General features: G+C 41.5%; 1 protein-coding gene across 4 annotated transcripts in view; it reads left to right on the forward strand.

Annotated features, from left to right (window-relative positions):
• The window catches only part of MANEA (mannosidase endo-alpha), a 37,187-nt gene that overhangs the window by 3,372 nt on the left and 16,366 nt on the right, over nucleotides 1-17,449 (forward strand). For all 4 annotated transcript variants that reach the window (XM_075862177.1, XM_075862176.1, XM_075862175.1 and 1 more), the window contains 3 exons: nucleotides 1,633-2,175; nucleotides 11,608-11,717; nucleotides 16,654-16,730. In XM_075862177.1, coding sequence (XP_075718292.1) covers nucleotides 1,659-2,175; nucleotides 11,608-11,717; nucleotides 16,654-16,730 — 704 coding nt within the window. In that variant the 5' untranslated portion in view covers nucleotides 1,633-1,658. The remainder of the gene's footprint in view (nucleotides 1-1,632; nucleotides 2,176-11,607; nucleotides 11,718-16,653; nucleotides 16,731-17,449) is intronic.

Genomic DNA, 17,449 nt, shown 5'->3' on the forward strand with positions numbered 1-17,449 from the left:
GACAACTTGTTGATCGGCTCTCGTTTGCTTCTTTCACAAGGGGCTATGATCAGTAATGTATGGGGGTGAGCAATTGTTGCAACGTTTGCCCGTCCTCATATATTTCCATCATGTCAGCAGCAGATCTCCTTGTTTACACAGAGAGATGTGATGTCGACAATGATAATATTTAATGCTGCATAAACGAGCAGATCAGCCGATGAACGAGCATTTGCTCTGGACCGATTTGGGTATGAATCCATGGTTGCAGATCACGTCCACCCTTACATGCTGTTTGTCTTCCCTGGGGCAGATGAAATCTTCCAGCCAAACAATGTGACATGGCTAGAAATGTCCGACAGTGGTTGGAAGAGCATGACAAGACTTCCAAGTACTTCCCTGTCCCCCTAATTCACCGGACTTGAACACAATTGATAATCTGTGGGACCACCTCGATTGTCTTGTTCGCTCTATGGATCCCCCCCCCCCACGCACCCTCCAGCAAATGTGGGATGCACTGCAGTCAGCATGGCCCCAGATACCTGAGACAACCTACCAGCAGATAAAGACTGTTGTTCCATATAGGTATAGACAAAAAATTAGGCAGCACTCTGTAGAATAAAGTGAAAAAATTGGTACTTTATCACCCTTAGGCAACATTTCAGCTCTTTCCTATAGAGCCTTTCTCAAGAAGCTTCTTAAAAAACAGATAGCACACTGATGCGTTTCACTGAAGTGTGCTTGAGGCCTAACACTGGAGCTGTCTGGGTTGCAGCTAATTGACATGGGTCTGTCTGTGTGCACCCACTAAATCCAGAGATGGACCGAGAATAGTGCTATAGTTTCCTCTTTTTATAAGAATTTACAAGACTGTCCAAAATAATCCATAACAATGGACCCATGCTCATAATATTTCGCAGGGGAGTATACTGACAAATGCAGGCATTAATGTCTTGAAGAAATTTTAACATAAAAGGGTACAAAAAATTATTAATAAACAACTTGTGTGCAGTCAATAGGTCAATGTTCAGAATTGTACAAGTACGTGTATAAACACCTTGAGGTACTAGCCAAGAGTTGCATCATTTTGAGATTTGGTATATGCCCAATATTACATGACTACATAATATTTCACACCCACAATAACCTCAGTAAGAAAGTAGCATGTTTATATAGGATTGCCATAGCCTCAATAACTGTGTCTCTGTTTTGTTTTCCCAACTTAAGGCTGGGTTCACACGACCACATTAACGTCCGTAATGGACGGACGTATTTCGGCCGGAGGTCCCGGACCGAACTCAGTGCAGGGAGCCGGGCTCCTAGCATCATACTTATGTACGATGCTAGGAGTCCCTGCCTCTCCGTGGAACTACTGTCCCGTACTGAAAACATGATTACAGTACGGGACAGTTGTCCTGCAGAGAGGCAGGGACTCCTAGCATCGTACATAACTATGATGCTAGGAGCCCGGCTCCCTGCACTGAGTTCGGTCCGGGACTTCCGGCCGAAATACGTCCGTCCATTACGGACGTTAATGTGGTCGTGTGAACCCAGCCTAACAGTTCTTAACAATTTGTTGAATTCTGCCAATTCTGGAGGTGACAGTTATGTAACATCTTTTTCATCTTTCCTTCCTTGTTGTGTCTGTTACAGCATAGAATTAATGGAGCTGTGTCATCATGACAAGATTCCGTAGAAGAGCATGTATCACCTTAGCAATTTTTTTTCTCATTGTTTGTTCTATTATGGTGGGCTTGAAGTCCCTGAGACCTGAAGCAGCTGCTTTTGGAAATCCATTTGGACTTGGCCTTTTACCAGAACTCCAGAAAGTCACAGATTTTAATAAAAAATCAGGCATTACTATGAGTAGCCAACAACACACCAAAGAGCATAAAGATAAAATTATTTCACCAAAAACTGGTGACCTTGACATGGACTTACCTGCTCCTAATTATGACTTTCATGTTTTTTATTACACATGGTATGGAAATCCTCAATTTGATGGGAAGTATATTCACTGGAATCATGACCAGCTGAAACATTGGGATGCCCAGATAGCTAACAAATACCCAACTGGAAAACACAATCCTCCTGAGGACATTGGATCTAATTTCTATCCAGAGTTAGGCATGTACAGTTCCAGGGACCCTTCTATCCTTGAAGCCCACATGAAGCAACTGCGATCAGCAGCTATAGGTAATCTCTAAGATGTGTGTGTGTATATAGATATATATGTATATATATAGCATTACAACCTAGGATTAAAACAATTTTTTTAATTTTATGTAGTGGACCTGACTAAATAGTTCAACTTGTTGCAGAGGTATGAAAAATAAAATATAAAAATAACTAAAGACTGAAAAGTTGTGAGCATAAGTATTCACCCTTTTTGCTATGAAGGGTCTGGTCAATCCAATCCACTTCAGAAGTCACATAATTAGTTGAATAAGCTCGCCCTGTGTACAATCAAAGTGACACATGATCTGTTAGATGATGTCTGTGTAAATACAGCTGTTCTGAATGGCCTCTGAATCTGCAACATGAAGACCAATGAGCTCTTCAAACAGGTCAGAGACAAAGTTGTGCAGAAGTATAGATCAGGGTTGGATTATAAAAATATATCCTAAGCTTTAAACTTCTCGGAGCACCATTAAATCCATTATAACAAATTAAAGCACAACTACAAACCTGGTAAGAAAAGGTCGTCTGTGTAAACTCACAGACCGGGCAAGGAGAGCAATAATCAGAGATTCAACAAAGACCACAACGATAATGCTGAAGTAGATCCGAAGATCCACAGTGGAGATGGAAGTATCTTTCCATAGGATCACTATAAGCAAAACACTCCTCAGATTGGGGCTTTATGGAAGAGTGGCTAGAAAAAAAGCCTTTGCTTAAAGAAAAATATACAAAAACACATTTTGAGTTTGCCAAACAGCATGTGGCAGACAAAAATTGAACTCTTTGCCATCATGAGAAATGCTATTGGTGGCGCAAGATCAACACTTCTCATCGCCCCAAGAATACCATTCCCACAGTAAAGCATGGTGGTGGCCGCACCATGCTGTGGGGATGCTTTTGATTGGCAGAAACTGGAAAACTGGTCAGGATTGAAGGAAAGATGGTTGGCAGTAAATACAGGGCAATTCTTGAGAAAATCCTGTTTGAATCTGCCAGATATTGGAGTCTCAGACAGAGGTTCACCTTTTAGCAGATTAATGAACCGAAATATACTGTTAAAGCTACACTGGAGTGGTTTAACCCCTTAAGGACGAGCAATATATTTGTCACAAGCCGATGCTAGTTTACCCATCGTGACAGATCCATTCGTCACTCGTATCTCGAGGGTACTGCCACTGTACCCACGAGATCAGCAGCATGGCTATTCTACACAGCCAGACTCCTGCCAGAATTGAAGAGTAGTCCGATTCCATCAGTTTAACTCTTTAGATGCCGTGGTCAACAGCGACTGCGGCATCTAAGGTGTTTGACAGAGGGAGTTCCCTATGTCACTTCAATGGGCACATTGTTGACGCGATTGCAAAGCGATGATGGGTTTCCATGGCAGCCGGGGCCTAATAATGGCCCCCAGGTCTGCCATTAGTAACTACCTATTAAGCCATGCCATAGACATGGCCTAATAGCTGGCCTGTCCGTTTTACACTGCCAGGCAATAATGCTTTGGTATACTATGTATATCAAAGCATTGTATATGTGATCACAATATTGCATTGTGAATACTCCTAGTGGGACTAAAAAAATAAAATGAACACGGTTTAAGTAAAGTTTATAAAAAAAAAAACTATTGTTTTCCCATATAAAGTGGTTTTATTTAGTAAAAGTGTAAAAAAAAAAAAAAACACATTCCTGGTATCGCCGCGATCGTAAGTACTCGAACAATGAAGTTAAAGAGGCTCTGTCACCAGATTTTGCAACCCCTATCTGCTATTGCAGCAGATAGGCGCTGCAATGTAGATTACAGTAACGTTTTTATTTTTTTAAAAACGAGCATTTTTGGCCAAGTTATGACCATTTTTGTATTTTTTGCAAATGAGGCTTGCAAAAGTACAACTGGGCGTGTTGAAAAATAAAAGTACAACTGGGCGTGTATTATGTGCGTACATCGGGGCGTTTTTACTAGCTGGGCGTTCTGACGAGAAGTATCATCCACTTCTCTTCAGAACGCCCAGCTTCTGGCAGTGCAGACACAGCCGTGTTCTCGAGAGATCACGCTGTGACGTCACTTCCCCAGGTCCTGCATCGTGTCGGCACCAGAGGCTACAGATGATTCTGCAGCAGCATCGGCGTTTGCAGGTAAGTCGATGTAGCTACTTACCTTCAAACGCTGATGCTGCTGCAGAATCAACTGTAGCCTCTGGTGCCGATGTGTCCTCGCTCGTCTGACACGATGCAGGACCTGGGGAAGTGACGTCACAGCGTGATCTGCCAGAAGCTGGGCGTTCTGAAGAGAAGTGGATGATACTTCTAGTCAGAACGCCCAGCTAGTAAAAGAAGTAAAAACGCCCCGATGTACGCACATAATACACGCCCAGTTGTACTTTTACTTTTCAACACGCCCAGTTGTACTTTTGCAAGCCTCATTTGCATAAATACAAAAATGGTCATAACTTGGCCAAAAATGCTCGTTTTTTTAAAAATCGTTACTGTAATCTACATTGCAGCGCCTATCTGCTGCAATAGCAGATAGGGGTTGCAAAATCTGGTGACAGAGCCTCTTTAACACATTGAAGGTGCCACCCAGTGGTTAAATCAAAGTGATAGGCATGTTGTGTAAATGGTGCAAACCCACCCAAAAAAACGCAATAAACTACTGCAACGTCCTTTTTTTTTTTTTTTTTTTTTTTTTTTTTTTTTTTTTTTTCATTCCCTCCCCCAACAAAATCAAATGTAATTAACAATGTACCCCAAAATAGTGTGAATGAAAACTACACCTTGACCCACAAAAACAAGCCCATATATGACCACATTGATGGAAAACTAAAAAAGTTATGGCTCATGAAATGTGGCGATGCAAAAATAAATATTTCCTTTAAATAGTGTATTTAGTGTGCAACGGCGTAAATTTATAACCCGAAAAACAATGCTGGAATACCTATTATTATTATTTTGTTTTAATTCACTCCCACAAAAGAAGTTAATAGTTAATATACTATGTGCACCCAAAAATGGTGCAATTGAAAAAGCCAACTCGTCCCGCAAAAAAACATGCCCTTCTAGGGCTATGTCGACAGAAAAATAAAAAAGTTATCACTCTTAGAAGTGCAACGGTGAAAAAACGGAAAATAGTGCTTGGTCATGAACGCCAAAAAAGGCCTGGTCATTAAGTGGTTAAGGAAAAACCATTTAATGTCTTGCTCATAGAAAAAGTACAAAAGAATAAAACTGCGCTCCTCTAAGGTAATAATGTTTGGGGATAAATGCAATATATGTACAGTGAATCTGGGTAGACTCACCTAGTGGGAGTTGGGCAGGATAATCGGCACAACTCAAATTAGAAGCGTGTCTGGTCAATCTAACCCCAATGCCGGCGTAGTTTGCAGGCCTCCAGGTTGACTTTGAGCATTGGCTCCTAAAGTGGAGATCCTCCCTCCCATCGTCCAATAATCATTGGCAAAGTGAATAAAGAAAACTCCTTTATGGGGTGCTCCTGTGCTGGTATTCGGATAAATTTGCAGTCGGTTCTCAAAGAATACGTTTTTATTCATACAGACCTATAAAATCAAACACTGTGCAACGCGTTTCGACCTCGTACTGAGGTCTTCGTCAGGCATAACATTGTTTAATAAATACACTTACTTGATTGCATTAACGCCCAGTTCAAGTGTAAGAGGTAAAAGTTAATTGTGGGAGTGTTTAGAAAGACTCGCTTGTATTGTTTTTATTTAAATGTCAGGGAATGGACCAGACCTCAATTCAATTGAGAACATGTGGCATGACTTGAAGACTGCTGTACACCAACACAAGCATCTAACTTGAAGGAGTTGGAGCAGTTTTTTCTGGAAGAATGGGCAAACCTCTTAGTGTCTAGATGTGCGAAGCTAATAGAGACATACCCCAAGAGACTTACATCTGTAATTACTGCAAAACGGGCTCCACAAAGTATTGACCTTCAGGGGGTGAATACTTATGCACATTAAAGTTCTCTGGTTTTTGTCTTGTTTATAGTTTGTGTCACAGTAAAAACTATGTTGCACCTTTAAAGTGCTAGGCACTTGTGTAAATGGTGCAAACCCCCCTCCTCCCAAAAATGCAATTTTAATTAGTTGTAATGCAACAAAACAGGAAAAATCCCAATGGGGAGAGTACTTTCGCAAGGCACTGTATATTATATGTTGTATAAAGTTAATATTCTTGCTTTATCAGGGTCTCTGTACTGTCGTAGCATGTTTGAAAATACTTAGGCCTGGTTCACATCAGCGTCTGGTTCTGTTTGGGATTTCCGGTCATCCGTTCTGTCAGAGGAACAATTAGTTTGTTTCCATTCCATAAAGTTTTGATTTTTTTTTTTTTTAACGGAAACAATAGCGTAGTCCACTGCACTATTATCTGTGAAAAAAAACAACTGAAACCTTGCGAAATGGAAACCATTTGAAACGGAAGCATCACTATTGAAATCCATGGTAGTGCCAACAGAAGCTATGGTTTCCATTTTGCTTTCTGTTCCTCTGACGGAACGGATACCCCAAACGCAACCCGACGCTAATGTGAACGAGGCCATATAAACTACAAAGAGTAGTTCTGTACTTGTGTGTTTTTAGTAAAATGATTAGGAAGATTATTTTTCTTAAAGAGGCTCTGTCACCAGATTTTGCAACCCCTATCTGCTATTGCAGCAGATAGGCGCTGCAATGTAGATTACAGTAACGTTTTTATTTTAAAAAAACGAGCATTTTTGGCCAAGTTATGACCATTTTTGTAGTTATGCAAATGAGGCTTGCAAAAGTCCAAGTGGGTGTGTTTAAAAGTACAAGTCCAAGTGGGTGTGTATTATGTGCGTACATCGGGGCGTTTTTAATACTTTTACTAGCTGGGCGCTCTGATGAGAAGTAACATCCTCTTCTCTTCAGAACGCCCAGCTTGTGACAGTGCAGATCTGTGACGTCACTCACAGGTCCTGCATCGTGACGGCCACATCGGCACCAGAGGCTACAGCTGATTCTGCAGCAGCATCAGCGTTTGCAGGTAAGTCGATCTTACCTGCAAACGCTGATGCTGCTGCAGAATCAACTGTAGCCTCTGCTGCCGATGTGGCCGTCACGATGCAGGACCTGTGAGTGACGTCACAGATCTGCACTGTCACAAGCTGGGCGTTCTGAAGAGAAGAGGATGTTACTTCTCTTCACAGCGCCCAGCTAGTAAAAGTATTAAAAACGCCCCGATGTACGCACCTAATACACGCCCACTTGGACTTGTACTTTTAAACACACCCACTTGGACTTTTGCAAGCCTCATTTGCATAATTACAAAAATGGTCATAACTTGGCCAAAAATGCTCGTTTTTTAAAAATAAAAACGTTACTGTAATCTACATTGCAGCGCCTATCTGCTGCAATAGCAGATAGGGGTTGCAAAATCTGGTGACAGAGCCTCTTTAAATACTAATTAAGAATTTTACTGGATGCTTGTTCTCACTTTTAAATTGTATGCTGAGGACATCACATAGTGAGGACAATGGATTAGATATATTTGTGTATACTGTGCCATTTTATATGCCTGCATACTGTAAGTTTATTTTTCTTAATGGGAAATTGCTCAAAACTAATGTTTCCTATATGTGACATTAAGAAATACTATGTCAGCAACCTCAGGAAAAAGAAGAGGTATGACACTATCAAAAGATATCAGATCCACCATACTTGGGCTGTTGCAATAGTCTGAATCCAGCTTCGGTGACACACTTTCTCTCCATAGATCTATGGAGATAATTCTGTATCACTCATACAGGCACCAGAACTTCCTGTATGATTTTATTACAAGCTATAGCCTCTCCCTTTCATGTAAACAAGGGTTTAAAGGGACAAAGCGCAATTTCGTTTTTGGAGTGGAGATTTTACAAAATAGTTTTTTTTTTTTTTTTCATGTTGCATTGCGCTTCGGTACCAGTACAGTGAAAACCCTCAAAGTGGCCCCATTTGGGAAACCACACTCCTTTTTAAGGAATTTATCATGAGGTATAGTGAGCATTTTGACCCCACAGGTTTTGCAGAAATTAGTACACAATAGATGTTGCAGATTGAAAATTGCCATTTTTCCCACAGATATGCTATTTCAGTGCCCAATATGTTGTGCTCAGCATGTACCACTGGAGACACACATCCCATAAATTAAGCGGGTTCGCCAGAGTACAGTAATACCCCATATGGGGTCATAAACTGCTGTTTGGGCACGATGTCAGGCCCAGAAGTGCCATTTTGGCTTCTGTCGAGCAGATTTTGCTTGGTAGTAGTTTTTGTTTGGTGTTTTACTGGTATTTCAGCTGATAATGTGGGGGTATATGTAAGCTGGGCGGAGTACATCCGGTCATAATAGGATGATGTAATAATGGGGTAAATGAATAATACAATTAATTATCCATGGATAGTGACGTCTGCTTTGAGTTTTTTGCTTTAGTAGTCGCACTTCTAAAGGGCGTTCGTGGCATCGTACAAAATATTCACACTCCAGCATTGCCTAATCTTTGACTTCTACACTAGCCCCATATGTCGCGCAGACTTCAAAATAGGGTCTATCAGTGGCGGCTAGCAAATGATGACGTGGGGTTTTAGGTGAAGAACTGCTGCACATATAAATTAGTCTGGGCTGTCGTTTTGCATTATTGCGTTCCGAGAGTCATAACTTTTTATTTTTCCGTTGACTAGCTGTATGTGTAAAAGATCTGCCAGACACAGCTTCTGTGTCGACGCCCGTGGTTAATCAGTCTGCACCTGCTCCTAAGTCTGATAGTGACTCGATCTGCTACCACTCAGGCTGGGAGGCTGAGGAGTGGGAGAGCCTATCACAGCCTGGCCAGACGGTTCTATCTCCCGCCCTCTGTCTATTTATACCTTCATTTCCTGCTCCTCCTTTGCCTGTGATTCTGCCTGTTTCCTGGCTCTGCTGCTGCTGCTTGTACTATTGTCCTCTGCTTCTTATTGACCCTGGCTTTACTGACTACTCTCCTGCTCTGCGTTTGGTACCTCGTACACTCCTGGTTTGACTCGGCTCGTTCACTACTCTTGTTGCTCACGGTGTTGCCGTGGGCAACTGCCCCATTTCCCTTAGCTTCTGTGTACCCTTGTCTGTTTGTCTGTCGTGCACATATTGAGCGTAGGGACCGTCGCCCAGTTGTACGCTGTCGCCTAGATTAGGGCTCACCTGTCTGTCTCCCTACCCCGTCATTACAGTATGAGTGCTTTATTTTCATGGGACGTGCTGTAGTTTTTTTTTTATCATTTTGGGGTACATGCACTTATGTAGTGCAGTGCTTTGTAACTGTCATTTTGTCAACAGTCTATTCGGTCCTGCCTTTGGCAGGACCCAATAGGCATTCTGTACATGGCGGACAAGGGAGCCGTTGCTTGGCTTCCTGACTGCCATAGCAACAATCGGTACCCCGGGGGGGGGGGGGGGCAACGGGTTACAGAGTGAGCTCCCGCCACCTGTGTCAATCACTTAAATGCTGCTGTCGCTATTGCCGCTGTCAATAGCAACAGCCGCATTTAGGTGATAAACACAGAGGGGTTAAACGGGGATAATTGATAGCCACCGTTGCAGTGGGATGTCAGCTGTATATTACACCCGCTGAAGATGAAGCGAGCACAGCTCCTGTGCCCGCCTCATTAGGGCGTTACTGTCCGCCCATTTTAGGGAACGCACCACTAAAAAGGACGTATAGTAACGCCCATTTGCGGGAAGGGGGTTAAAGAGGCTGTCACCACATAAGTGGCCTATATTGTACATAATGTGATCGGCGCTGTAATGTAGATTACAGCAGTGGTTTTTATTTAGAAAAATGATTCTTTTTTACAGAGTTTCTCAACTCTAATGAGTTTCTTAATGGACAACTGGGCGTGTTTTTACTTTTTGGCCAAGTGGGCGTTGTACAGAGGAGTGTATGACGCTGACCAATCCGTGACCAATCGGCGTCATGCACTTCTCTCCATTCATTTACACTGCACTAGCGATATAGCTATATCGCTATGTGCAGTCACATAAACACACTATAACGCTACTAGTGTCATGACAATGAATATACATTACCTCCAGCCAGGATATGATGTGTATTCATTCTCCTGACCACTTCTGTAGCATCTCTGTGATTTACAGCATAGCAGGTGTAGTCTCGCGAGATTACGCTGTAAACTATCATTTACAGCGAGATCTCGCTGTGCTGTAAAACACAGACGTGCATAGAAGTGGTCAGGATTCTGAATACACATCACGTCCTGGCTGGAGGTAATGTATATTCATGGTCAGGACACTGCAGTAATGTTTGTGTATGTGGCTGCACATAGCGATCTAGCTATATCGCTATGTGCTGTGTAAATGAATGGAGAGAAGTGTATGACGCTGATTGGTCACTGATTGGTCAGCGTCATACACTCCTCTGTACAACACCCACTTGGCCTAAAAGTAAAACACGCCCAGTTGTCCATTGAGAAACTCATTAGCATAAAGCTAATATAGGTCATAACTGCGTAAAAAATCATTGTTTTTCTAAATAAAAAAAACACTTCTGTAATCTACATTATAGCGCCAATCACATCATGTACAATATAGGCCACTTATAATGTGGTGACAGAGCCTCGTTAAACACTCAAAGCACAGCTGTCGTTCTTCGAGTACAGGCTACAATGAATACATGATCTGATTGTTTGGTATAGGCAACATGTTCAGGTTTCTTATTACACTAGTTTTTATTTCTGTAAAATCTAAATGAATAGTAAAGAACTATAATATGAATTCCCATAAAACTCATTCCACATTGCAACAAAAAGGGTGTGCAATTGAATGGATGACATTAAACTCATTTCAAGCCATGCATTATCCTTCTGCATTGCAGTCTGCAGTTACTGGCTTTTTCTATCATTGGAACAGTATGAGAAATTTTCAGGGCAATTTAACAGTGTAAGAACTTCCATTACAACAGTGTGAAGTTTATAAAGTGCCACTGTAACTGCAATTGTGATGCATTGCTAAAATTAAAAGAGTTCAATGGCCCATGAGGGATGATCTGTGAGAAGAATACTAGGATGAAATACAAGATTTGTCCCTGTCCACAGCTCTCCCTATTTCAGATTTAGTTTGACTGCTTTTGGATATTCACCACTGTCGACAAGTACTGCCAGGTAATAGTAAGTGAATGGGAATGACTGAGATTAGCTAATATTAGTGTAAATTTACGTTTTAAAAAAGATGTGTTTTAAAAAGAGAAACCCCTTCATTTCACATCAGAAATATACAAGTAAATGTATTTAAATTATGTTAAATATGTCACTATAATTAACGTTAAATCCATCTATTTTCAAGTGAATATAAAGAAGTTTAAATCTGGACACCACAACGTAAAATGATTCATGTTTACTTAAGGCATCAGAAAATGTAAGACTTTTTTTGCATTCTCTACAGGAGTGATATCCCTATCGTGGTATCCACCACACATGAGTGATGACAGCGGTATCCCAGCTGAGGATTTAGTACCAAATATTTTAGACATGGCTCATAAATATAGCCTAAAGGTAAGTGGAGAAAAAGTGGAGGCACTGCTGCGACTACTAGGGGAAGAGGTCCTGTTATCATTACTGGGGAAAAAGGTTTTTTAACTTGGGACTCTTTGCTGTCATCCGTCAAGTCCTTGCACACCAAATGGTTACCAAAAAGTTGGGAATACAAAGTTCTTGTATGCTGCAGCTCCCAAATAATGGATGCCAGCCTCAGGTTCTTTCCTTCCTCGCCTCCATGGACTGACAAATTTATAATGCATGATTCACATTTCTAGTGCTCCAGAGTCCAATGGCAGTGTGTTTTATGTCATCCCAGATGACTGGTATTGCTCATAGAGCTCTCAGGCTTGTAGGCAGCTATGGAAACCCTATCCATGAAGCTATATCCATAAAGGATATCTCCTGATGTTGCTTCATAAGGAGTTGGCAACTATGAAGACAGACCATTTTTATGGGCTTCAGCATTTGGAGTTTGTATGTTTTCTCTGTTTTTAGTGGGTTTTATATAAACAGATGAACAAATAAGTGCCCCTACTACTAAATCTGAACGGGACCTATAGAACACTTCTCTGAGTTCCCAATTTTTGTTGAGGAGTTGACAATTTTGCTGCTGACTTGTGAATGGTTTCTCAAAAATGTATATATGTGATCATGAGCTCCAAGTTGCCACATAAAGGGGCAAACTACTCCATGTTGACCACAATGACTCCTGAATAGGATGCTCTACATCTGCTCGCTCCATGTTGCAGCTCACAAATTTGGCATGCAGGGCTTCTGAAAATGCCCTAATATGCAAATATTTATCTAGGTTCCCCTGACATTTGTGTTTAGGTTAAAGTAGCTCTATCAGGTCTACTATCCTACTCTATCCGAGCTAGGGATAGAGGAGGAGATTCTGATCTTAAAGGGTGTAACTAACCCTTCAACAAACTTCTTACATGTCATAGCAACATGTCAGAAGTTTTGATCGGTGGGGGTCTGAGCACTGAGACCCCAACCGATTGCTAAAACAAAGTGGCAGAAGTGCTCCAGTGAGCGCTGAGCCGCTTAGTTTCTAATCGGCTTTTTTTCGGAAAGCCGATGTAGCGGTGCACAGGCCCATAGACTTTCTATTGAGTTCGTACACCGTTGCATGGGCTTTCCGAGAAAAGCCGATCAGAAACCAAGTGGCTCCGAGCTCACCTGAGTGCTTTTGCCACTTCGTTCTAGCAATCGGTGGGGGTCCCAGTGCTCGAACCCCCACTGATCAAAACTTCCGGCATGTCACTATGACATGTCAGAAGTTTGAAAATTTAGTTACCCTTTAAGGATATATAGTCATCTAGGATCTGTATGGTGCTAATAGCTGCATAGAACTGGGTGATGTCAGAGAGAAGCGCCATTTTGGCAACTTTTACTACATCGCAGTATATGTGATTTCCTGTGGTGTTAAGGACTTAGCGTGCAGAGAACCTTGGAAACTTGCATTTGGGAAACCAGAGGGAAATAATGATTCATCCTGGTATTTTATGACTCTAAGGGCTCCGTTTTACGAATTATGAAAATTTGTCTGGATTTTAACTTTAAATGCTAGGACTTCGAGAGAGAATCTGTGAGCCCTGAATTTCCCAGCCTACACTCCAGCCGACAGTCTTTCCTGCATACAAACTCATACAAGAAAAGGTGTCCGTATATAAGTGGGGAAAGCAGGATTCATAGAGCCTCATTTATCAAAACGGTCTAAGACTAAAACTGGCCTCGTTGCCCATTACAACCAATCACAGTGCTGCTCTCATTTCTTACATTGCGCTGGGAAAAATGAAAGCTGTGCTTTGGGTGAAGGCCAAGGCCAGTATTACTCAGTTTTAATAAATAAGGCCCTATAGGCTTTCCATATGAGTCCTGGCCCCTTTGAAACAGTTTTTTTTTTTTTTGCTAATGCTGAATTAAATCCGAGAAAAATATATATATCCTGCAGCTTAGCATCTCCCCCTCTATCATATGCTGCTAGATAGCATAGGAGACCTGACTTGCTGTGACTGCATCTCCTGCCAAAATGTGCAGCGTCAGAAGGGACGTTCTGGTTGATGAGACAACGGTACGATGACTAAATACGCTCTTGCGTGTAACCGTTTTGGTCTTATAGCTGGTGTTATAGGCTGTAAGGGGCCTAAGTTTCTGGAGGAAAGTGAGGTCAGGATTTTAACTGGACATGGATACAAATTTGTCGTGTTAAAACAATTCTTTTATTTTTCCTTATTGTTACTATTAATACTAATGGTGTTCAGCCATTATTTCCTGCAGTATAAGGATATTTTGTCATGTATGGAAATGACCTGTAAATGACAGTTCCTTAAAGGGGTTTATAAACCGAGAAAACTTCCCTTAGAGGCTATAATAAGACCATATCCATCATTGTATAGAAAAAATACAAAATCTTTATTAAAGACACAAGAACAGTTGTACATACGTTTTAAAAAGAACACACCCATAAAAACACATGTACAAAAAGGAAAGTGTATGTCATAAGGCAGGGCAAAGATGGTGATAGTGCAGGTCAATTTTTACAAATAACATGACCTATTATATATTATTATGTGCAAGACAATTATTCCGATGATAGGACCATAGTTACACCATAGCAAAGTCAACATAGATAATTAACAAAAAGAACCTAGGACCGTATTTCACATAAGACTTCACCCACCATAAGCCATATTGACTGCCAATACACTGTCCAACACCACAACGCGCATTTCGCACCTGACTTCAAAGTTCTTTTTGATAATTATGTTGACTTTGCTACGGTGTAACTATGGTCCTATCATCAGAATTATTGTCTTGCACATAGTGGTTTAATACTTAATGTCATGTTTGTAAAAATTTACCTGCGCTATCCCCATCTTTGCCCTGCCCTATGACATACACTGTGCTTTTGTGTACTTTCTGTACATGCGTTTTTTGAAACGGTATGTACAACTGTTCTTTTGTCTTTAATAAAGATTTTGTATTTTTTCTTTGCAATGATGGATATGGTCTTATTATAGCATCTAAGGGAAGATTTCTCAGTTTATATATCTTATATGGCTTCCCATATGCAAATGAGTATATATTGATTATATGACCTTTTAAATAGTAGGTATTCTTTCTCGGTTTAATCTTTAAAGGGGTTGGCCAGGGATACTTTTTATTTCTATTTTAATCTAAGGTGACATGTAGAATTAACTTTCTAATATAATGTATTTTTATTTTTGGAACGGCTACTTCTAATTAGCGGTCATGTGACCACATCCAAAGTAAACTTTTTATTTCCTGTGATGTGCCGTGTCTTTACTCTTCCAGCTGAAAAGAAGCACGTCATAAACTACGTTTACAGGCAGTGGGCTGGGCGGATGTTTCAGGAGCTCTTTAGAGCTCCGCCTCTGGTCCCACTGCCTGTAGTTGACGCGCCGTGCCTCGTTTCAGCTGGAAGTGCTGGCTGAGCAAAGTCACGGAGCGTCGTCTCTCAAAGTACACACCCCCTTCTCCTATCTCGGAGTTCCCGCACTGCCTGGCCGCAGCGTGTACGATGAGAGAAGAGGAGGGTGTGTGTACGAGGAAAGACGCTGTGGCCCGGCAGTGAGGGAACTCAGAAAGAGGAGGGGTGTGGGCGACTATATAGGAGGGCAGTGATGTCAGGGGCTTCCCCAGAGCCAGAGTCACGGGCAGAGTGCTAGTAAAGGCTCTGCTCCGGGACTCTGCCTGACATCACTGTTCAGAGCAGAACGCTAGTATAGTGGACAGTGATGTCAGGGGCTTCCCCAGAGCCGGATTTCCCAGAGCAGAGCTCTACAGGGACTCCATCTCGTGTGTGTGTGTGTGTGTGTGTGTACGTACGTACGTACACAAGGGGTGTCTGTAGCATTATCTACAGGGGTTGTGTGGCAGTATCAGCTGAGGGCACTGTGGCGTTATCTACGGGTGGGTGGTTTCAGTATATGCAGAGGGCGCTGACATTATCTAAAAAGGTGCTGCCCAATCTTGATATTGTGTGTGTTACCCCCATCATCCCTGTATAGGATGTTGGGGGCTATATACAGCGATGATGTGGGTTATATACTGGGATGATTGTGGTAATACACAGGGATATTGGGGGTTATATACAGGAATGATGGGGTAATACACGGGAATGATGGGAGTTATATACAGGTTGTATACAGGGATGATGGACTTAGATCATCCCTGTGTATTACCCCATCAACCCTGTGTATTACCCCATCAACCCTGTGTATTACCCCATCAACCCTGTGTATTACCCCATCAACCCTGTGTATTACCCCATCAACCCTGTGTATTACCCCATCAACCCTGTATAGAACCCCCCATCATCCCTGTATAGAACCCCCCATCATCCCTGTATGTAACCCCCCCCCGCATCATAATCCCTGTATATAACCCCCATGCTCCCCTGTGTGATTATTAGTGGTTGTGTGTGACTGCAGGGAGCTGGGTGCCTGTAATTAGAGCAGGGAAGAACCCTGTTACCATAGAGGGGCGTGGCAGTATGCAAATAGCTGAGATGCTGTGGAGGAAGAGGAGGGTGGGGGTGTAAGCTGTCTCCTCAGATACAGCAAGGGATCATAGGTATGACGGATTACAAGACAGGAAACAGTCAGGAACAGATGCAAGGGATGTAAACAAACAGAACGCTGCAGTGATGATTGAGATCAAACAAAAACTGGTTAGAAGGTTAATAGGGGGTATTAGGGAAGGCAAACCAATGCCGGGGGACACTTTTTTTAAAATAATTTTTCCCTGGCAAACCCCTTTAAGCCGAAGTATGCGTCTTATTTTTTAAAATGGTACAGCTAATATTTTTCGCTATATGTATCTTTAGACTAGACTGGCCTCTTAAAGATAAACCGCTCTGGTTGCCAATTTTAATCTCTTTTACATTCTTGATTGCTTGTGTTTTAATAGATTTGTTTTTTAGGTTACTTTTCACGTTGAGCCCTACACAAATCGAGATGACCGCAGTTTGCATAATGATGTAATGTATATTATTGACAAGTAAGTTCCTATTTGGCTTTAGCTTTTTTTTACACTTTATACATTTTGCTTTGTTTATTTTTTGTCTCTCTTGCAGCCATTTTAGCCCCTTTCAATAAATATTATATAAACGTATCCTAATAATTCTGAAAGCTGTCAGCCTGGTGGAGAACATGCAAAAAAAATGACATTCCAACACTACTTAAATTTGTGCCATTACTTACTCCAGATCGACTTTGAAAAACTGTCTGCACGGTTTTTATGAGATGTGACACTGTGTGCGCAATTGTTTGGGAAACTTTCATCTTGCAGACTTTTGTGATTGAATTTCTGACCTTAGATTTAAACTCCTACCAACATGACAATAAGACCACGTTCAGATGTGGTAGATTTGTCACAGATTTTCAGTGCGGATGTCTTTCTCTGAAAATCTGCAAAAAATTACCACACGAGGCAAGTGAATTTATTTGTTGCTGATTCCATCAATAGCGACCGCGGCAACCAGGAAGCCTAACAATAGCCTCCTGATTTGCCCTGTACGGAAGTCTATCAGGACTATTAGGCCCGTGTAAATGTATTATATCAATGATCAGAAGTAAAGACCTTTAAACCCCCTGGTGGGACTAAGGAAAAAAAAAAAAAAAAAATAGTACAAAAAAAAGTTTTACAAAAATAAAAAAATGTTTCACGTAAATAAAAAAAATTCGCTTTTATCCCTTACAAGTCTTTCATAAATGGAG

The sequence above is a fragment of the Rhinoderma darwinii genome, chromosome 4 (genome assembly GCF_050947455.1).
Source record: "Rhinoderma darwinii isolate aRhiDar2 chromosome 4, aRhiDar2.hap1, whole genome shotgun sequence".
Classification (NCBI taxonomy): domain Eukaryota; kingdom Metazoa; phylum Chordata; class Amphibia; order Anura; family Rhinodermatidae; genus Rhinoderma; species Rhinoderma darwinii.